The sequence below is a fragment of the Phytophthora sojae genome, assembly GCF_000149755.1.
Source record: "Phytophthora sojae unplaced genomic scaffold PHYSOscaffold_3, whole genome shotgun sequence".
In the NCBI taxonomy this organism is placed as follows: domain Eukaryota; phylum Oomycota; class Peronosporomycetes; order Peronosporales; family Peronosporaceae; genus Phytophthora; species Phytophthora sojae.
Genome location: NW_009258117.1, coordinates 3238363 through 3254301, shown reverse-complemented (window position 1 = coordinate 3254301; position 15939 = coordinate 3238363). Strand labels below are relative to the sequence as shown.

Genomic DNA, 15939 nt, shown 5'->3' with positions numbered 1-15939 from the left:
CGTATCACAGACACGACACGAATTCGCCTCTACAACTGCTACGTACTGCCGATACTACTCTACAACTGCGGGACCTGGGCGCTTACACCAACGGAGCTTCACCGACTCGAAAGCTTCCACCGTCGCCAGCTACGGTCTGTCCTCAATGTGCGTTACCCGTGCAACATCTCCAACGCTGATCTCTACGCAACGTGTGACGAGCGGCCGCTCCGTCACCGGATCACATCTGCGAGGTGGGGGCTTCTCGGGCACATTCTACGGCGACCACAAGATATCACGGCGTTTATCCAGATGAAGGCGTATTTCTCTTCCTCAGACAGCAGCAAGTGGAGAGGTAGGCCCCGTACCACACTGCCTCTTGTCCTTGATCAGGACCTTGATGCTAGTGGGTGTGGGTACCGCCTCCGCACCAGCTCAGACTTGGAGAGACTTCGACTGCTTGCCCAAGACCGACGTAAATGGAAGGCCCTCATGACTACCATTGCTGATTCACTGCCAGCCAAAGGAGACTCGACGTATGCGGACACCACACTATGCCGCCGACTAGCTGAACTGAGACTAGCGCAGGTGTAATTTGGCTACGCGAACACGTACATCATTATATTGCATTGCATACTTTTTTAAATTTCCTATCAACCAATATGGTATGTTTACGTCCATCTTGCAGAATCTCGTGTGATGTCGGGGCGTTGCCTATCCCTTCTGCACATTGCCACCTCAGCTGCACCATCAAACGTCGTGAAATGGCTAACTAACCGTTCATGCCGCGGAAGAGCGGAGCCCCTTCCTTCTTCGAGAGCTCCGCTAATAGTTCCGCCCGTTGATTGATAATTGCCTCTCACCAACCTACTATCCCTCGGCCTTCCACTTCACTACAGTACTTGTCCGCCTGCCCTTTCTGCTACCTTTTGACTGTCTGGGCATCCATTGCATCCGCTGTAATCGCACTCGCACCGCTGTAAATCGCATCACGCATCGCTCGCTTCCTCAACCGGTCGGCTCTTCCTCCCGAATTTGCGTGTCTTGAAATCCCATGAGATGTCCATCCAGCATCGCAATGAAGCGCTCATACTCCTCCAGCTTCTGCTTGAAGCCGGTCATCTGCTCGCGCAGCTCGTGCATCTCCTGCCGCACTGCCTTGTATTTCTCCTGCAGCTCGACCAGTCGGGACTGTTCAATCTCCGTCGCGTTAGGCTCGGCCTTCACAGCTACGCTCTTCTCGTGCTCCAGGTTCTGTTGCTCTCTCATCAGCTTGGCCGCGAAGAGCTGCTTGTACTCGAGCTCCAGCGCCTGCGCCGTTGACTGTAGTTCTAGGAGATTCCTCTGCGGTCAAGAACGTACACGTCCACGGTCAGTCTCGAACACCAAGCACCACCATTCATTGCACTTGTCGACCCTGCTCTCACCTTTTTGCGCTCGCGGGACTTTCGCTTGAGGTCGCGCTGCTTGCGTCGCCGCTCCACTTCCGCGGCATCCAGCTCCGGAGCTGCACTAGCTTCTGCTTTCGGCTGCTGGCTCGCCATGCTTGGTGCTCACCAGAGAAAGTAGTGGAATGACCAACGCTACGCCGCCGCAGGTGTGGTGTCAGCGTCAGCATGCCCAGATGCAACCGGGCCGAGGAAGAAAAGGACGCGTTGAGCTCCAGTGCTCCTGCAAGACGTTTCGCATGTGCTCGCTGCGGCGACTTGCGACGACGCAGAGCTGCGCATTCGTTTACTGCCAGCCGACAGGGCTCTGCACGCTTGCCAGTGCTCGAGCTGGATTCTCTTCGCTAGCATCGACACGAGATTGAAAAAAATACTTTCGTGCGGAGCGATTTGAAAAACCCTTCTGAAACCGCATAATCCGTACCGTGGATCACACGGTGCTATCATGTTCCCTTTCATGTGACCTGCTATATCCTATAATGAAGCGGCGTGTTCAGCACCCGGGGAGTCTCCGCTCAAATCGCTGGTGCACACCTAGCAGAACGCCGGCGGACAAGGGCGCCTATGGAACCGCGTTTCTTTTCCTTCGCGGACGCGCTCTCGCCGGCAGCAACCCAGTCCGAGAGCACAGCTGTTGCTAATGAACCTCTCCTCGCGTGAGACCCGAGTATGTAAGTGAGCATCAAGAGGTGCGGTGAAGCTAAATGGCAGCTAGGAGAGGTTGTGTCTTTCCGTCGTCGGGATCTCTGTGAGCGCACGCTACTGGAACCGGATCGGCGTCTGCTGCGCTCTTCTGTTGTCGCGCCTTGCCTGCTCTCGTCCAAAACGCCGCAGGATTTCCCGTGTTAAGTCACTTAACACGGGAAATCCTGCGGCTTATTAATACATGTAGCTTAACTCTGTGGGGCGACTCCCATCGGAAAAATGTTCAACAGCGACATGTGCGAAAGCCACGTGATCGGGCATGTACAGTGCAAATTGAACACCAAGCCGGTGCGGCTCGAGCATAGCTTGCTCATGCTGCTCGAAGTTATGCTTAGTCGATGTTTGTCCACATTTCACAGCGAATCTACCTGCCAAATGAAACTGGAAAAACGCGCATTGGGAGGACCGAAACCGTACATGTATGTATAGCGTTGACTCAGTGGACGAGGTGTGTGACACTGGGCAGATCAAGCTCGAGCGAGACACCAAGATGGACCCGACGAAGGCGAGGTAGACATGCCGAAGCCACGAGCGCAACAGCATTTTGTGGCCAGCAATCGCGGCGATTATGCCCATAGTGCAAAAACGAGCTGCAAGGGCGCCTCATGCCATTGTACACTTTACTTAGCATCATCACGCGGAGGGCAACGTGTGAATTGCTGTTGTATAATACATGTATTCATTCCATCTAGCATCATCACGCAGAAAAGCTTGCAAATTGCCACCAGTGCAACGCAACGGGATACAGTATGTTCACGCGCTGAGTTGTGTTACCAAATCATACGCTTGAGGTTGGTCCAGCGGCTGGCGGCTGGACTCCAGCCGCTAAGGTTTCCTGCCTCCCAGTTGCTTCAGTAGCGCGTGAACTCCTCTGCGGGGGGGGGGGGGGGGTAAGGTTACCTTATGGTAGATAGAGTCCTGAAGATTCTAAGAGCTATAGTGATGTGCATCAAACGCCGTCGTCTGATGACCTCTTGGACTTTTCAAGGGTGGTGGGTTGAAATCCCAGCTAGACAAGTACAAAAAAACGTCACTGTTATTTTCTTCGATTGTGCTGTAGTTTGCATTGAACCGTGATCGGTAATGTTTTCTGTGGATCCGTTGCAGCGCCTGGGGATGATGGCTCTCTTTTGCCAGTTGCGGCTTCATTCGTTCTCGGTCTTGAGTGTGTCCTGAATCAGGACTTTTCAATGCATCAGGACTCCTACCGTAATGCTTGTGAGCCACAAAACTACCATGCAGACCGTACTGAGGATCCAATCGCTGACAGCAAAGCCAAACGGTTACTTTAAACAAATTCCACCAAATCGACGCTTGAGTCCGTCCATTTCTCTTAAATGATGTCTAGACCGCGCAGGTACGAAAATACGACATACGCCGCGTAAAGCATCAACAGGAACGCGCAAGCTAATGGGTACAGCCTCCAGCGCGAGGAAACCAGCACTGCCACCACGAAAAGTAGAACGGCAAACAAGATGGCGATTGAGACGTCAAGGTCGTCTCCTGATACGGGGACGGTCTCGCTGTACACCAGGTTTGACAGGAGGAAGGGAAGCCCCAGGCCGAACAGGATATCGAACACGTTGCTGCCGAGAGCATTGGACACAGCCATATCACCGTGGCCATCGCGCGCCACGAGGATGGAACTCAGCGCGTCCGGGATGGACGTGCCAGCAGCAATGATAGTGAGTCCCATGAGCGCCGACGGAATTCCGGTAATGCACCCGAACTTGGTTCCAAAAGCGACGGTGTAGTGCGAGAGCACGCCGATCCAGGCGATGGAGATCACAAACGTCGCGGAGTAGCCCACGGGTCCGGAGAAGGCAGGGTAACGGCAGTCTGGGATCGTGATACGAGCCAAGGCCACGATGGGCCACGTGAACACGAACCACATTTTGGCCAGAACACCTTCCGGTGGAACTAATACATCGTCGAAGTACTTTGGCAGCTGCTCCTCGCCGTCTCCTGCTGCAGTCACGTCGCTCGATGGTTCCTGTGCGCTTATCTTGGCATTAACCTTGTCAGCTGAAGTAGGCGCCTCCACGTCGACATGTTCGTCCGTTGAGTTTGTGTGCTGCAGCAACTGGTGTGACTGGAACATGCGGTACTTGGAGCGCAGGATCGGGTTCAGTTTGTCCTGCTCGCCGAGGAATCCACGTTGGCTGTGCGAACGTCCCTCCTCTTCCAGGGACTTTTGCACGTCCCCGGTACTCACCACCACCTCCGCTGTCGACGCGGTATCCGCCGTCGATTCCGTCGCCGTTGTAAGTTTTGCCTCCTCGCTCTCTTGCGTGTCGATCTCCGGTCGCTTGCAGCACAAGTTGACCACCCGCTCGTTGAACGCCATGTAGCCGATGTAGCTCGCGTACGAGCAGACCATGATCACCGAGTCCAGCACGTCGATGGTGCCGTCCCACACGGCGAAGGCTAGCACGGCAATGGACCACGTGTACCAGAGCGAGTCGCGCAGCATCGGGCGCCAGTCGAGCTCGAGCACTTGGCCTGCCAGCAGCCCGGACAGCGAGATGATGATGAGGATGTTGAAGATGGCCGAGCCCACGATGGTGCCGACGCCCAAGCTCTCCGCCGGCTTTTTGAACACGTTGTCGGCCAGAGACACGAAGAGCTCGGGCGCGGAGGAGCCTGCAGCCATGAACGTGGCCCCAGCCACGTCGGGCGACAGTGCCAGCGCGCCCGAGATTTTCTCCAACGCGGACACGAAGTAGTCGTCGCAGATGATGGCGAGCGACACGAAGATATAGCCCAGCGCTATGATGTACAGCACGATGCCGCCGTTGGTCTCCCAGCTCTCGAGATCGCCGCACGAGTCCGAGTCGGACGAGGCCTCGGCCAGAGCGCGGGCGTCCCCCGCAGGCTCCGCCAGCACGCGGCGACTCATGGCCACGAGGCCCGTCGCGCAGCCAGCGACCACCACCGCCACGCCCGCGGTCTGCCGCGCCAGCCTCCGGGCGCCACGGCGGCGCTGCTGCGGCGGCTGGGCATTCATCGGACGGACGGCGCGGGTCTTCCCTTGCAGCGCGGATTCACGAGTGAAAGGAGTGTGAGACGGTGGCCTGAGCAAACACCAACAGCTACAAATCAGTTTTTTGCGATGTGGATTTTACCTAATTTTATCGTGCAGAACTCACCTGCACCGCCACTGCGTTTTCCACTGCAATCGACTATTATAACTGCGTACTACATGTACTAAAAATGCTCTGCACCATCGACTGCATTCGACTAACTACAGTAGGCCCACCACCGGGTAATTCCCAAAATACGGAGTGCTGGGGAAACTTTTGACATTTTCAACCTTTTGCGACCAAACACGGAGTTGTGGGAAAACTTATTCCCAAGACCAGCCTATAGAATCGTAGAGGTGGCCTTCACTGCAGAAAACACCAGACTCAAGAGCCCACGTGCTGGTGCACGCCGCTCCGGACGCGCCGCTGGAGAAGACGCTGGCAGTCGCCGCCATCATGGACGGCACACCCTCCGGTGCCTTGCTGTCCACGACCGTGCTGCTGCAGTAGGAGGGCGTGGTGCGCTCGAACCTCGGCCCTGACACTGACACTGACACCAGGGACTCGCTGGACTCGCCAACCGTGGCCTCCCTGGGCGAGCTACTGGCCACCGATGGCTCGCTGCTGGCTACCAGCGCCCGACGACCGTGGGCGAGCTGCTGATCTCGCTGGACTCGCCGACCGTGGCCTCCCTGGGCGAGCTGCTGGCCACCAAGACGCTGGTGGCTGCAGGAGACAAAGGGCGTGGTGAAGACGACTTCCGTGGCCATTGTAGGCACGCTGGACACCGAAGGCGAGCTGCTGGAGACCAAGGACGTGCTGGACCCGAAGACCATGGCCCCCGTGGACGAGCTGCCGAAGACCAAGGGCGTGCAGGACCCGACGACCGTGGCCGAGCTGCTGGACCCGAAGACCATGGCCCCCGTGGACGAGCTACCGAAGACCAAGGGCACGGTCAAGCTGCTGTACATCAAGCGCGTGAAGCGCGGGACGCCCGTGGCCGAGTTGTGGTACATCGATGGCACGGCCGAGTCGCCACTGCACATGGGTAGTTGGGTGTAATACGAGATGCATTATGACGGCTAATTGATATGCAATGTATTATCCGAGAACTCGATTTGTTTGCATTCCTCGCACGGCCTACGCCTACTTACCGCATGTGCGCTTGATGTGTCCTTGCCGGTTACACTTGGTGCAGGTCATTTTTCGCTTCGCCCTGCCAACGCTCTGCGTCGTATCTCCACTGCTAGGATACCGTCGCTGCTTGTTGCGACCAGGATTCTGATTCAGATTCGGGGGCAGATCGTCCTTGTTAACGGCTGGTTCTTCGTCCAGCACAAGTTCGATGGGGCCTTGCGCGCTAGATCCATGTAGCACCTGGAAGGAATCGAGTTTGAAGCAGTCACGGCACGCAGCAACCTCAAAACGACAGAGGTCACCTCCTTTGCACTGGTAGCGAAGGTAGGCTCCTCCAGCAGCAGTTGGATCCAGACGCACAGATTTCCCTGTACTTGAGGCAAAAGACTTAATTGCCTTGGTACAAGCACGTTGAGAACCAAACCACTGGCCGACCGATATGAAGGATGTATCACCTGCACTGTTCACACCTTCAACACCTTCCATCGCCGGGAAAACAACCCGAGCTACCCTCAGACGCGCTTGATGTACAGCAGCTTGACCGTGCCCTTGGTCTTCGGTAGCTCGTCCACGGGGGCCATGGTCTTCGGGTCCAGCACGTCCTTGGTCTCCAGCAGCTCGCCTTCGGTGTCCAGCGTGCCTACAATGGCCACGGAAGTCGTCTTCACCACGCCCTTTGTCTCCTGCAGCCACCAGCGTCTTGGTGGCCAGCAGCTCGCCCAGGGAGGCCACGGTCGGCGAGTCCAGCGAGATCAGCAGCTCGCCCACGGTCGTCGGGCGCTGGTAGCCAGCAGCGAGCCATCGGTGGCCAGTAGCTCGCCCAGGGAGGCCACGGTTGGCGAGTCCAGCGAGTCCCTGGTGTCAGTGTCAGTGTCAGGGCCGAGGTTCGAGCGCACCACGCCCTCCTACTGCAGCAGCACGGTCGTGGACAGCAAGGCACCGGAGGGTGTGCCGTCCATGATGGCGGCGACTGCCAGCGTCTTCTCCAGCGGCGCGTCCGGAGCGGCGTGCACCAGCACGTGGGCTCTTGAGTCTGGTGTTTTCTGCAGTGAAGGCCACCTCTACGATTCTATAGGCTGGTCTTGGGAATAAGTTTTCCCACAACTCCGTGTTTGGTCGCAAAAGGTTGAAAATGTCAAAAGTTTCCCCAGCAGGGAATTACCCCACCACCACCTGTAGATTCGTTGCCTTGACTCCGTTAAACGTGAACAATACAGCGTCGTTCTTGAAACGAACTAAGGGATACCATGGATGTTGCGCGTACTGTAGTTGTTGCAGTGTATGCCGGCCTTCCGAAAATACAGTTGCCGTAGCTTTTTAAGCTGCATCACTAATAAGTTATTCCGCGGACATACCGAGGTCGGAGAAATAAATTATTCAGTATATTGCAACAATTCCAACACAAGATGACAACCTGTATTACGTAGTTAAGGCTCTACTAACCTAAGCGTTCACAACCTTCGACACCGTAGCGGCTTTCCAAAAACGCCGACTAATCTTCAGAAACAACAGCATCTCGAATGCGGTGGCGGTGCAGCGACAGAACGTGGCGGTGCAGCAACAGAACGTGGCGTGCCTTGCTGAAGAGCAGCTCCACCGCATTAGACGTCGGCGGGATGAAGCGCACTCCACGGTACACCTGCGCAGCTGCACGCTGCTTCTTGCGGGCGCGCAGTGCGCGATCAGCAAACCCAGCGCGGTAGTTGTCGTCTTCACCGGCGTCAGCGCTGGCGCGACCTGCAGCACGCACAGCAAATGGACTTAGCAGCTTCTGCTCTTCTGACGACACTAGGAAAGAGACAAACTTGGGGATTTTAGTATGTTAACTATGGTAAGGGTGTTCTAACCAGCGCTTTGTGAATGCAGCGGAGACCCAGAAACGCAAAAAAAAGGAATTACCTTGGAAAAACGTACTTATTTGAACAATGCTTTTTACGATTGAAAAAATACTTTGTAAAAAGTCAAGCCGTAAGTTATTCCACTTTTTTCACGGTCGCGTAAAATAAATTATTTCGTACTAATATTTGCCGTACAATCTTTTATTCGGAAGGCCTGAGTGTATATGGCAGACGAAGTGTACAGTGCTGCACGGCGAAAGCGCACAAGTGACGCACTTGTGGAGCTCGTTGAGTGAGGCTGTCTCGACGGCATCGGTCGATCGCTTGTTTGCTGTGCAAGCCGCCGCCCACCCTTGCGCCATATATCGCCTGGCCCAGCGACCATGCAGAACGTGCTGGAAACTGCGGAACCCGCGATGAGCGTGTTGCTGTTTTGAGCTGCAGCCCCTTGGTGGCTCGAGCGACGACTAAAGGTTCTTGTGTAATGCTCTCGAGTAACGCTGTAGCCAGCTCACGGCAAGAACGATCCGTTAGGCATGCTCCGCCTGCCCAGCCAGCACCAGCGGAGATCACCAAGGAGGAGACTACCAGCCGAACGGGCGCGCTCATTTCCACTTTCCCCCGCATCGTCGCAGTGCCCGAAATTCCAGCCCCACGCGCTCTCACTTCTCCGCCTGAACGATGCTGCGCGTCCTGGCATCCCTCTTCACCGTCTGCTTGGTTGTATCCTCCGCCGCCGCGATCCCTGCAGACATGAATCCGAGCGACATTGTTAACGGGCAGTTTGCTGCGGTGCCAGCTATCACGAGCGCCTCGAGCCCTAACAACGTCGCCCAATGGCTCGTCGGTATGGACGATATCTTTACGCGGGTGGCCACGGGGGGCTTGAGCTCGCTGCCTCCGAATGGCCTCGCCGCCATGGATACCATGGAGACCGATATCGCGACGACGCCAGCCCTACTCAACAACGCGCTCGTGCTGAAGCGCTTGCTGCACGTGCTACCGTCTCTCTGGAACATTGGCTTTTGGTATCGCCCGGTGACCGAGTGGAAGTCGAGCTTTGGATGTATTTTCAACCAGGCTGTTGCCACCGCCAAGATTGCGAGCGACACTAGCTGCTACGACGCTGCTGTTAACGCCACCGCGCTGATGATTCGCTTCACGAAGGACCAGGTCTTCTGGGACGGCGAAGACCACGGCGACGCTGTGCAGCTGCAAGGCCAGAACAAAGACTACTTGGCATACCTGCCCGAGCTTGTGGAGTGCTTGTCGAAGCAAGAGCACTTCCCCGTCAGTGAGGCGCAGCTTCGCAAGTTCATGGCAACCAAGATGCCGTCCAAGACCGAGGGCATGAACACGGCCGTAGCGTTCCCGGTGTACGTTGACACGAGCATCTACAGAGCCTCGGACGCCGCCGCGCTGAAGGACTTTGTCTGTAGCTAGGCTTAGCAGGCGCCGCTGTTGTGTAGTGGAGCGAGGTAGCCCAATCTTCTAAAATCGCATTTCAATCCTGCTTTCCTGCCTGTAGGTACTGTTGTAGCCTTTCATGCCGCTACGATGAAGTCAGCGCGCGGTGCCGACTTCAATGAAACGAACAGCGTGCTGATCACGGCACTGAACTCTCCTGTTGGCTTTGCTGCAGGTTGCGGGGCTGTAAAGCACACTTTGGACGAGAAGTCGATGATGGGCACCGGGGTTCTTGCACTTGAAAATTGCAAATAAATATGTGGCATTAACAACATGCTGCCTCGGACGCCTTGCATGCGCTTATCGCTGTCTAAAGTATGGTATAGTAGCCTCGCGCGCTTGGCCAGCAGCAGCATTGGCAACGGCAGCACACGTCCGTTTAAATAGTGCCCGCCGTCTCGACTCGCATCGTCGTTTTAAAAATCCGTGGCGCTTGTCCGCTCACTTGCCGGTGCGTATTCATGACTTCATTCGTTCAAAATTTGTAGCCGCGTCGCCTTACACGATCTCATGGTCGCGGGGGGTCACGTCCTCCTTCTCCTCCTCCTCTTCCTCGGCGGTGACAGCTGATCGCCGGCCCACTCGCACGGTGTTAGGCAGTTCGCCCTTCGGCGTGGGCGGCACCAGCTCGTACACCGACTCCTCGTCCGAGTCGTTCAACTTATCCGACGCATTCGAGGACGGAGCCGCAGCGGAGCTGCTGGATTCGTCAACGCGGTCATTGATCTCCACGACGCGGATATCAAACGGCACAGCGGGCGTCGCGGCGGCTTGGTTGGCTGGCGCGCTTCTTCTGCTGCTGCTGTTGGTGGAGGTGCCTGCGGAGGCCGCTTGCTGAGTTTGCTGGCGCCGGTATTGCGCCGCCTGGATCTGCGCGAGCTTGTGGTGCAGTCGGTCGTCGTCGCCGCCGCCGCGCTTGACGTCCTCGCGCCACGACGCCAGACGCAGCGACAAGCGGGAGCGCCGCGCCTGGTACATGCGGTAGGCCCCGTTGATGCCCACGCTCTCGCGCTGCGGAGGCTCCTCCAGCTCCCGCAGCGTGCGCAGATCCGCTTCGTCGTAGTGCACGCGCCGCGCGCAGACGCCGCTGCAGTCCTTGCAGCAGAAGGTGTCGCGCAGCCGCTCGCGGTAGGCCGCGTTCTTCCAGAGCATGAGCAGGAAGGGCGACACGCCGATGACTAGCAGCAGCACGAAGATGGCGAACTGCAGCAGGTTGCGCGTGCTGTCGTCGTCGCCGTCGGCCATGGTGGTGGTGGTGGTGGATGGTAGTGGTGGGTACTTCACTTGCTGGGTCTCGTTGAATTCGGGAATGGCTCGTGGCCGCGAGCGCAGGTCGGCAAGGTCCGATAGAAGCGCGCGGATTCACAGTATGCGTTTGTACAGTACTGATTCGTAAGTGTTTCTATTCGATCATTGGCGTCGGGATGCTTTAACATCCATTTACAGAGGTTTTAGAAGGTCGGCCCATCATCTATGCAGCCGGCGCCCAATTTCGCCCGAAATGAGCTCTCGCGGTGGTCGCTTTTTTCCGGCGCTTACGAATTTGTAGGGTGCTGATTCAGCAGCACTGCTGATCGAGGGCGGAACGCCTTCGCACTGCTCACTTACATGTACTGCAGTACCTCGGTAAATTTCCAAGCATAGCAATTTGCTAAGCAAAACCATTGACCTCGAGTCGCGAAAAACAAAAGTGAAAACTAGACCTGTTTAGTGCAGTGCACGAAAGTCCCTACAAATGCACTAAAGTACTTTAGTGCACTTTTGGCGCACCTGCACACAACTGATGCTGGACATTAGCGCGTGCACTAAAGTACTTTAGTGCATTTGTGGGGACTTTCGTGCACTGCACTAAACAGGTCTAGTGAAAACATGTTTTCTGTTAAGACTATCGAAGGTGCCAGCCGGTCAGGGGCTCGAGGAATGAAGAGGTTTATTGCATATGTACGGACATGCATATTAATATCGTTAAACGTTGTCTGTTTTGATGTGCCTTGAAAGCAATGTGAACGCGAACGCTGCGACTCGAAGATGCGGGCGGCGATCACGGGGTGCCCATTTCAGCCAAAATAAGCACATGCGGATCGTCCATGTCCACTTTTGGACCCGTCTCGACACTTGCGCTTTGTATGGCACCGCCAGGTGTTGAACTTCAAGCGCAGGTGGTTTGGCTGGGGGGGGGGCTTTCTCCTGGAGTTGTGTCCACAGCCAACTACAGCAGCGCGAGCTGCCTTGCTAGCAGAACGAGAGACTGCTGCAATACAAGTAGCTAGCGCTCCCCCACCGCATTCAGAGCTCAATCACCGGGGCACCTCGGCAGCGTGCCAAAAAGAAACGCACGAGCGCAAAAACACGTTATGTCGCTTGCTTCAGGATCGCCGGCGACCACCGAGAGGTCTTCGGGCGCCGTACAACAGTGTAGACCGCGCTATCCGGGGCTTGCCGTGGCTCTCGAAGAGTGTCCGCCTTGACCGGGGGTTCGCGCCGCGGGCGCGCGAAGTATCGCAACGTTCGAGGCATTCACGCTCGTTGAGCGCTTCCCGCGACGATATGCATGCACTTCAACGAGCATTTTTCCGCATGGATCCGCAACGTGTCTGCTTGGCCGTTTCGCTGGACGTCACGCGCGACAAGTTGTCAACGATCCTGTAGACGAAGCTGCCTTGTTTGTTTATAAGGCACTGCCACAACCTCCGAAGACTTCATGGTGCATGAAGTAGTAATACGGCCCACCCTACTGGCCACCCTCCATGCAGCGTTCGTACGAGCAATTTGTCCATGCCCACCGGTATTAATAGCAAGGTGCGGAGGCTGCTGAGTACGTACACCACGTACATTGTATGTCATACATGTAGTTCCCTAGTAGGGGGCTAGGGAGTCCCTACATGCGTATTGTTTGGATCTGCTTGACCAGGCCACTCTTTACCAGTCGTCCAAGCACCACTGCCAGCTTGTACTGCACGACCTGGGCGGCATTGTGCTGAGTGTTTTCTGTGGTCTCCCGACAAGGACCTAGGTATCATGCCGGTGCCATTCGAATCATGCTGGTGATACATGTTCATGTCAGCATCAATTTGGAGATCCCGACAGCGCCCGGACAGACCTAAGCCAGAGTAAAAGAATGAAGGGCTCATGGGGCAGCTCCCCAGACCTGACTACGGATGAACATCGCAGCGACGGCGAAGCACGGCTGGCAGTGCCAGGCCCGTACGTGCATGCAGTCGGGCGGACCGCACGGTGGAACATGGAACTCGTGGGTGAGTCCACACCTTCTACGAGCCCGAGCCCGTCTACTTCAAAAGTAGGCTCCCCCTAAAACGAGAGCCAAAAGTCGCACAAAATGGGCTCCCACATGGTAAGTACGAGATCAAGGAGCCCTGCTTCGGGCTCCCCATTGGCTCCCCGCCCTTAACGAGGGCTCACAGTTCTGGAGGGCTCCTTTCACTTAACATATTGAACTCAAGAGCCCAGGAGCCCGAGCTCGCGACTTTTTGGGTTCACCCAAGAGCCCAGGAGCCCGGCTCTCCCCAGGGCTCGTAGAAGGTGTGGGTGAGTCGACCGGGAAGCTCTGATATCGATCGGAGAGACCACTTCAACTTGAACCCGAGCGTCTTGCTCTCCCGACAAGCACCAACAACAGAGCCTCGACCTAAAACACCGGTGGTCCCTTCGATCTCACCACTACATCGAGCAGCTCGATGTAGTGGTCGACGAGCTGCTCGCCGAACATGCATCTTGATCGCGAATTGTCCACGAAGTCGCAGATTGCGGAGTGAGGCTCGTGCGCGAAATCGGCCGCTGTGTAGTCGGCCGCCGTGTAGCTGATGGCGGAGCTCGCAATGATGGCCTGACCAACTGAAGCAGGCGGCAGAAGCAGGGCAGGCCGGAGCGTCAACTGGTGGCCCAATTGTCGATGAGTGGTGGCAGCTCGCGTCGAGGGCGCGTGCAAACCTGACGTGCTCGCCCGGGCTCTTGCGCGCAGTTCGTCGACCGGCAAGCGCTCCTGCAAGCGCGCTGCGGTCTCGCATGGCACGGGCCCCGCTGGCACCAGGAAGTACCAGGAAGTAATGCCTCGCCTGCACGTCGAGCTACGGCCGTGCCAGGCGGGGCCCACCACGCGCGACTCGTTCCGTTCTGGCCAGCATTTTCGGCGATCCGCGGTCACGGCGGCGATCCAAGTTGAACTTCGGGCGTTTGTCCATCCCCCTCCGCCTTCAAGAACACACCGATGCGTCATCACCGGGCTTGCGTACTGCACCCATTCTGACTGTGCAGCGGTAATTTGCAACGTACTGATAAATTATATCAAGGTTTAGATAGAGGTTAGCGTGCGTTTGTATGTTTGATATACAGTATGACATCGATTCGCAAAGAAAATCGGAGATAGGACCTTTCCGCCGCGACTTTCGCTGGTTTCGGAATGTGGACCCTCGCCTTGACAGGCATCAGTCGCCATGTGGCCTCGCCTCGCTCCGCGCTCTGCCGTCGCTCGGCTCCAGCTCCGCGAGCGCTCACTTCGCAAGTGTCTTCGAGCGGCTCAAGCGGCTCCCTCCCTCCGTTCCTCCGCCCCCCTCTCCACCATGGCTACGTCGTTCGTGGGCGCCATCGACCAGGGCACCACCAGCTCGCGCTTCATCGCGTTCGACCACAGCGGCAACATCGCGGCCACGCACCAGCTGGAGCACAAGCAGATCTACCAGCAGCCGGGCTGGTGCGAGCACGACGCCGACGAGATCACGCGCAACGTCGAGACCTGCGTGCGCGAGGCGCTGAGCAAGGGCGGCATCGAGCTCTCGCAGCTGCAGGCCATCGGCATCACCAACCAGCGCGAGACGGCGCTCATCTGGGACCGCGCGACGGGCAAGCCGCTCTACAACGCCATCGTGTGGCACGACACGCGCACGACCGAGATCGTGCACCGCCTCAAGAACGGCGAGGGCGAGGGCTTCCTGGGCACGGGCGCGGACCGCTTCCGCGCCGTGACGGGCCTGCCCATCGCCACCTACTTCTCGGCCGTCAAGATCATGTGGATGCTCGAGAACGTGCCCGGCCTGCGCGCCAAGGCCGAGGCGGGCGACGCGCTCTTCGGAAACATGGACACGTGGCTCATCTGGAAGCTCAGCGGCGGCGTGCACGGCGGCGTGCACGTGACCGACGTGACCAACGCCTCGCGCACGAACCTCATGCGCCTAGACAACCTCCAGTGGGACGACGACATCCTCAAGTGCCTCAACATCCCCAAGGCGATGCTGCCGAGCATCCGCTCCAGCTCGGAAGTCTACGCTTCGGGCCACAAGGACAGCGTCGTGCCTGGCATCCCCATCTCGGGCGACCTCGGAGACCAGCAAGCTGCGTTGTTCGGCCAGACATGTTTTTCGCCCGGCGAGGCCAAGAACACGTACGGCACGGGCTGTTTCTTCATGATGAACACGGGCACCAAGCCCACGCCCTCCACGAAGGGTCTGCTCACCACGATGGGCTACAAGATCGGCGACCAGCCTGCCGTGTATGCGCTTGAGGGATCGATCTCGTACGCTGGCTCGCTCATCCAGTGGCTGCGTGACAACCTCAAGATGATCAACAGTGCGCCGGAGGTCGAGGAGTACGCCAAGCAGGTCAAGGACAACGGCGGCGTGTACCTCGTGCCGGCGTTCTCCGGCCTGTTCGCGCCTCGCTGGCGCGACGACGCGCGTGGTGTCATGGTCGGCCTGACCTCGTACGCTACTCGCGAGCACATCTGCCGCGCTGCACTCGAGGCCACGGCGTTCCAGACGCAGGAGGTGGTGGCTGCCATGGAGGGCGACAGTGGCGTGCACCTGACCAAGCTCAAGGTTGACGGCGGCATGGTCGTGAACCAGACGCTGATGCAGTTCCAGTCGGACGTGCTGAACGTGCCCGTGGTGCGCCCCGTGGTCGCCGAGACGACGGCGCTGGGTGCCGCTTACGCCGCTGGTCTGGCCGTGGGCTTCTGGAAAACGGTGGAGGAGCTGCGCGAAAACTGGCAGGTGAGCGCCACGTGGAACCCGGACATGGAGCCCGAGAAGCGCGGCCACTTCATCCACCAGTGGAACAAGGCCGTGGAGCGCACGCTCAACTGGGAGGAGCAGGAATGAATCGCAGACCACGCGCCCCGGGGCAGTAGATTATAACGCGGGCGACTCTAGTGCAGTGCGGCAGGCAGTCAGTCAGTAAGAAAGAAAGTAATGTCAAGTGGTGTGTATTCGACCGTAGATGTGTAAGTAGTTCAGAATCGAAATGTATCCTCTGGTCACGCTAACCCACATCATCAGTAAGGTGCATTCCCTTGCGTTTCAAGCGTGTCGACTAGCGAAGTTGAAGTTGACT

The 15939-nt window shown here is 57.5% G+C and overlaps 7 protein-coding genes across 7 annotated transcripts; 3 read left to right on the top strand and 4 right to left on the bottom strand.

The window, feature by feature from the left end:
* Positions 1-987: 987 nt before the first annotated feature.
* On the bottom strand, positions 988-1703 carry PHYSODRAFT_345430 (hypothetical protein; the record flags this gene model as incomplete). The annotated part of the gene is made up of 2 exons (XM_009524691.1): positions 1407-1703; positions 988-1323 (listed from the first exon to the last, which is right to left on the bottom strand). The coding sequence occupies exons 1-2, from the start codon at positions 1521-1523 to the stop codon at positions 988-990; spliced, it is 453 nt and encodes a 150-aa protein (XP_009522986.1). The 5' UTR covers positions 1524-1703.
* Positions 1704-3465: 1762 nt separating this feature from the next.
* PHYSODRAFT_496439 (hypothetical protein) lies at positions 3466-5139 on the bottom strand (the record flags this gene model as incomplete). The annotated part of the gene is made up of 1 exon (XM_009524690.1): positions 3466-5139. One exon carries the CDS (start codon positions 5137-5139, stop codon positions 3466-3468), a length of 1674 nt encoding a protein of 557 aa, XP_009522985.1.
* An 850-nt stretch (positions 5140-5989) lies between these two features.
* PHYSODRAFT_285398 (hypothetical protein) lies at positions 5990-6180 on the top strand (the record flags this gene model as incomplete). The annotated part of the gene is made up of 1 exon (XM_009524689.1): positions 5990-6180. A coding segment is annotated over one exon (191 nt), but the record flags the coding sequence as incomplete, so codon positions are not given.
* Positions 6181-6804: 624 nt separating this feature from the next.
* On the bottom strand, positions 6805-8757 carry PHYSODRAFT_328395 (hypothetical protein; the record flags this gene model as incomplete). Its single annotated transcript, XM_009524688.1, has 5 exons — positions 6805-6932; positions 6961-7147; positions 7213-7335; positions 7839-8029; positions 8691-8757. 5 exons carry the CDS (start codon positions 8755-8757, stop codon positions 6805-6807), a joined length of 696 nt encoding a protein of 231 aa, XP_009522983.1.
* Positions 8758-8883: 126 nt separating this feature from the next.
* Positions 8884-9573, top strand: PHYSODRAFT_313007 (hypothetical protein; the record flags this gene model as incomplete). Its single annotated transcript, XM_009524687.1, has 1 exon — positions 8884-9573. One exon carries the CDS (start codon positions 8884-8886, stop codon positions 9571-9573), a length of 690 nt encoding a protein of 229 aa, XP_009522982.1.
* A 522-nt stretch (positions 9574-10095) lies between these two features.
* Positions 10096-10842, bottom strand: PHYSODRAFT_494123 (hypothetical protein; the record flags this gene model as incomplete). The annotated part of the gene is made up of 1 exon (XM_009524686.1): positions 10096-10842. One exon carries the CDS (start codon positions 10840-10842, stop codon positions 10096-10098), a length of 747 nt encoding a protein of 248 aa, XP_009522981.1.
* A 3294-nt stretch (positions 10843-14136) lies between these two features.
* PHYSODRAFT_543699 (hypothetical protein) lies at positions 14137-15712 on the top strand. Its single transcript, XM_009524685.1, has one exon. The coding sequence runs from the start codon at positions 14175-14177 to the stop codon at positions 15705-15707; it is 1533 nt and encodes a 510-aa protein (XP_009522980.1). The 5' UTR covers positions 14137-14174; the 3' UTR covers positions 15708-15712.
* Positions 15713-15939: the final 227 nt, after the last annotated feature.

Excerpts from the sequence above, each read along its gene's own strand:
- PHYSODRAFT_543699 (XM_009524685.1), top strand. The coding sequence starts at position 14,175 with ATGGCTACGTCGTTCGTGGGCGCCATCGACCAGGGCACCACCAGCTCG.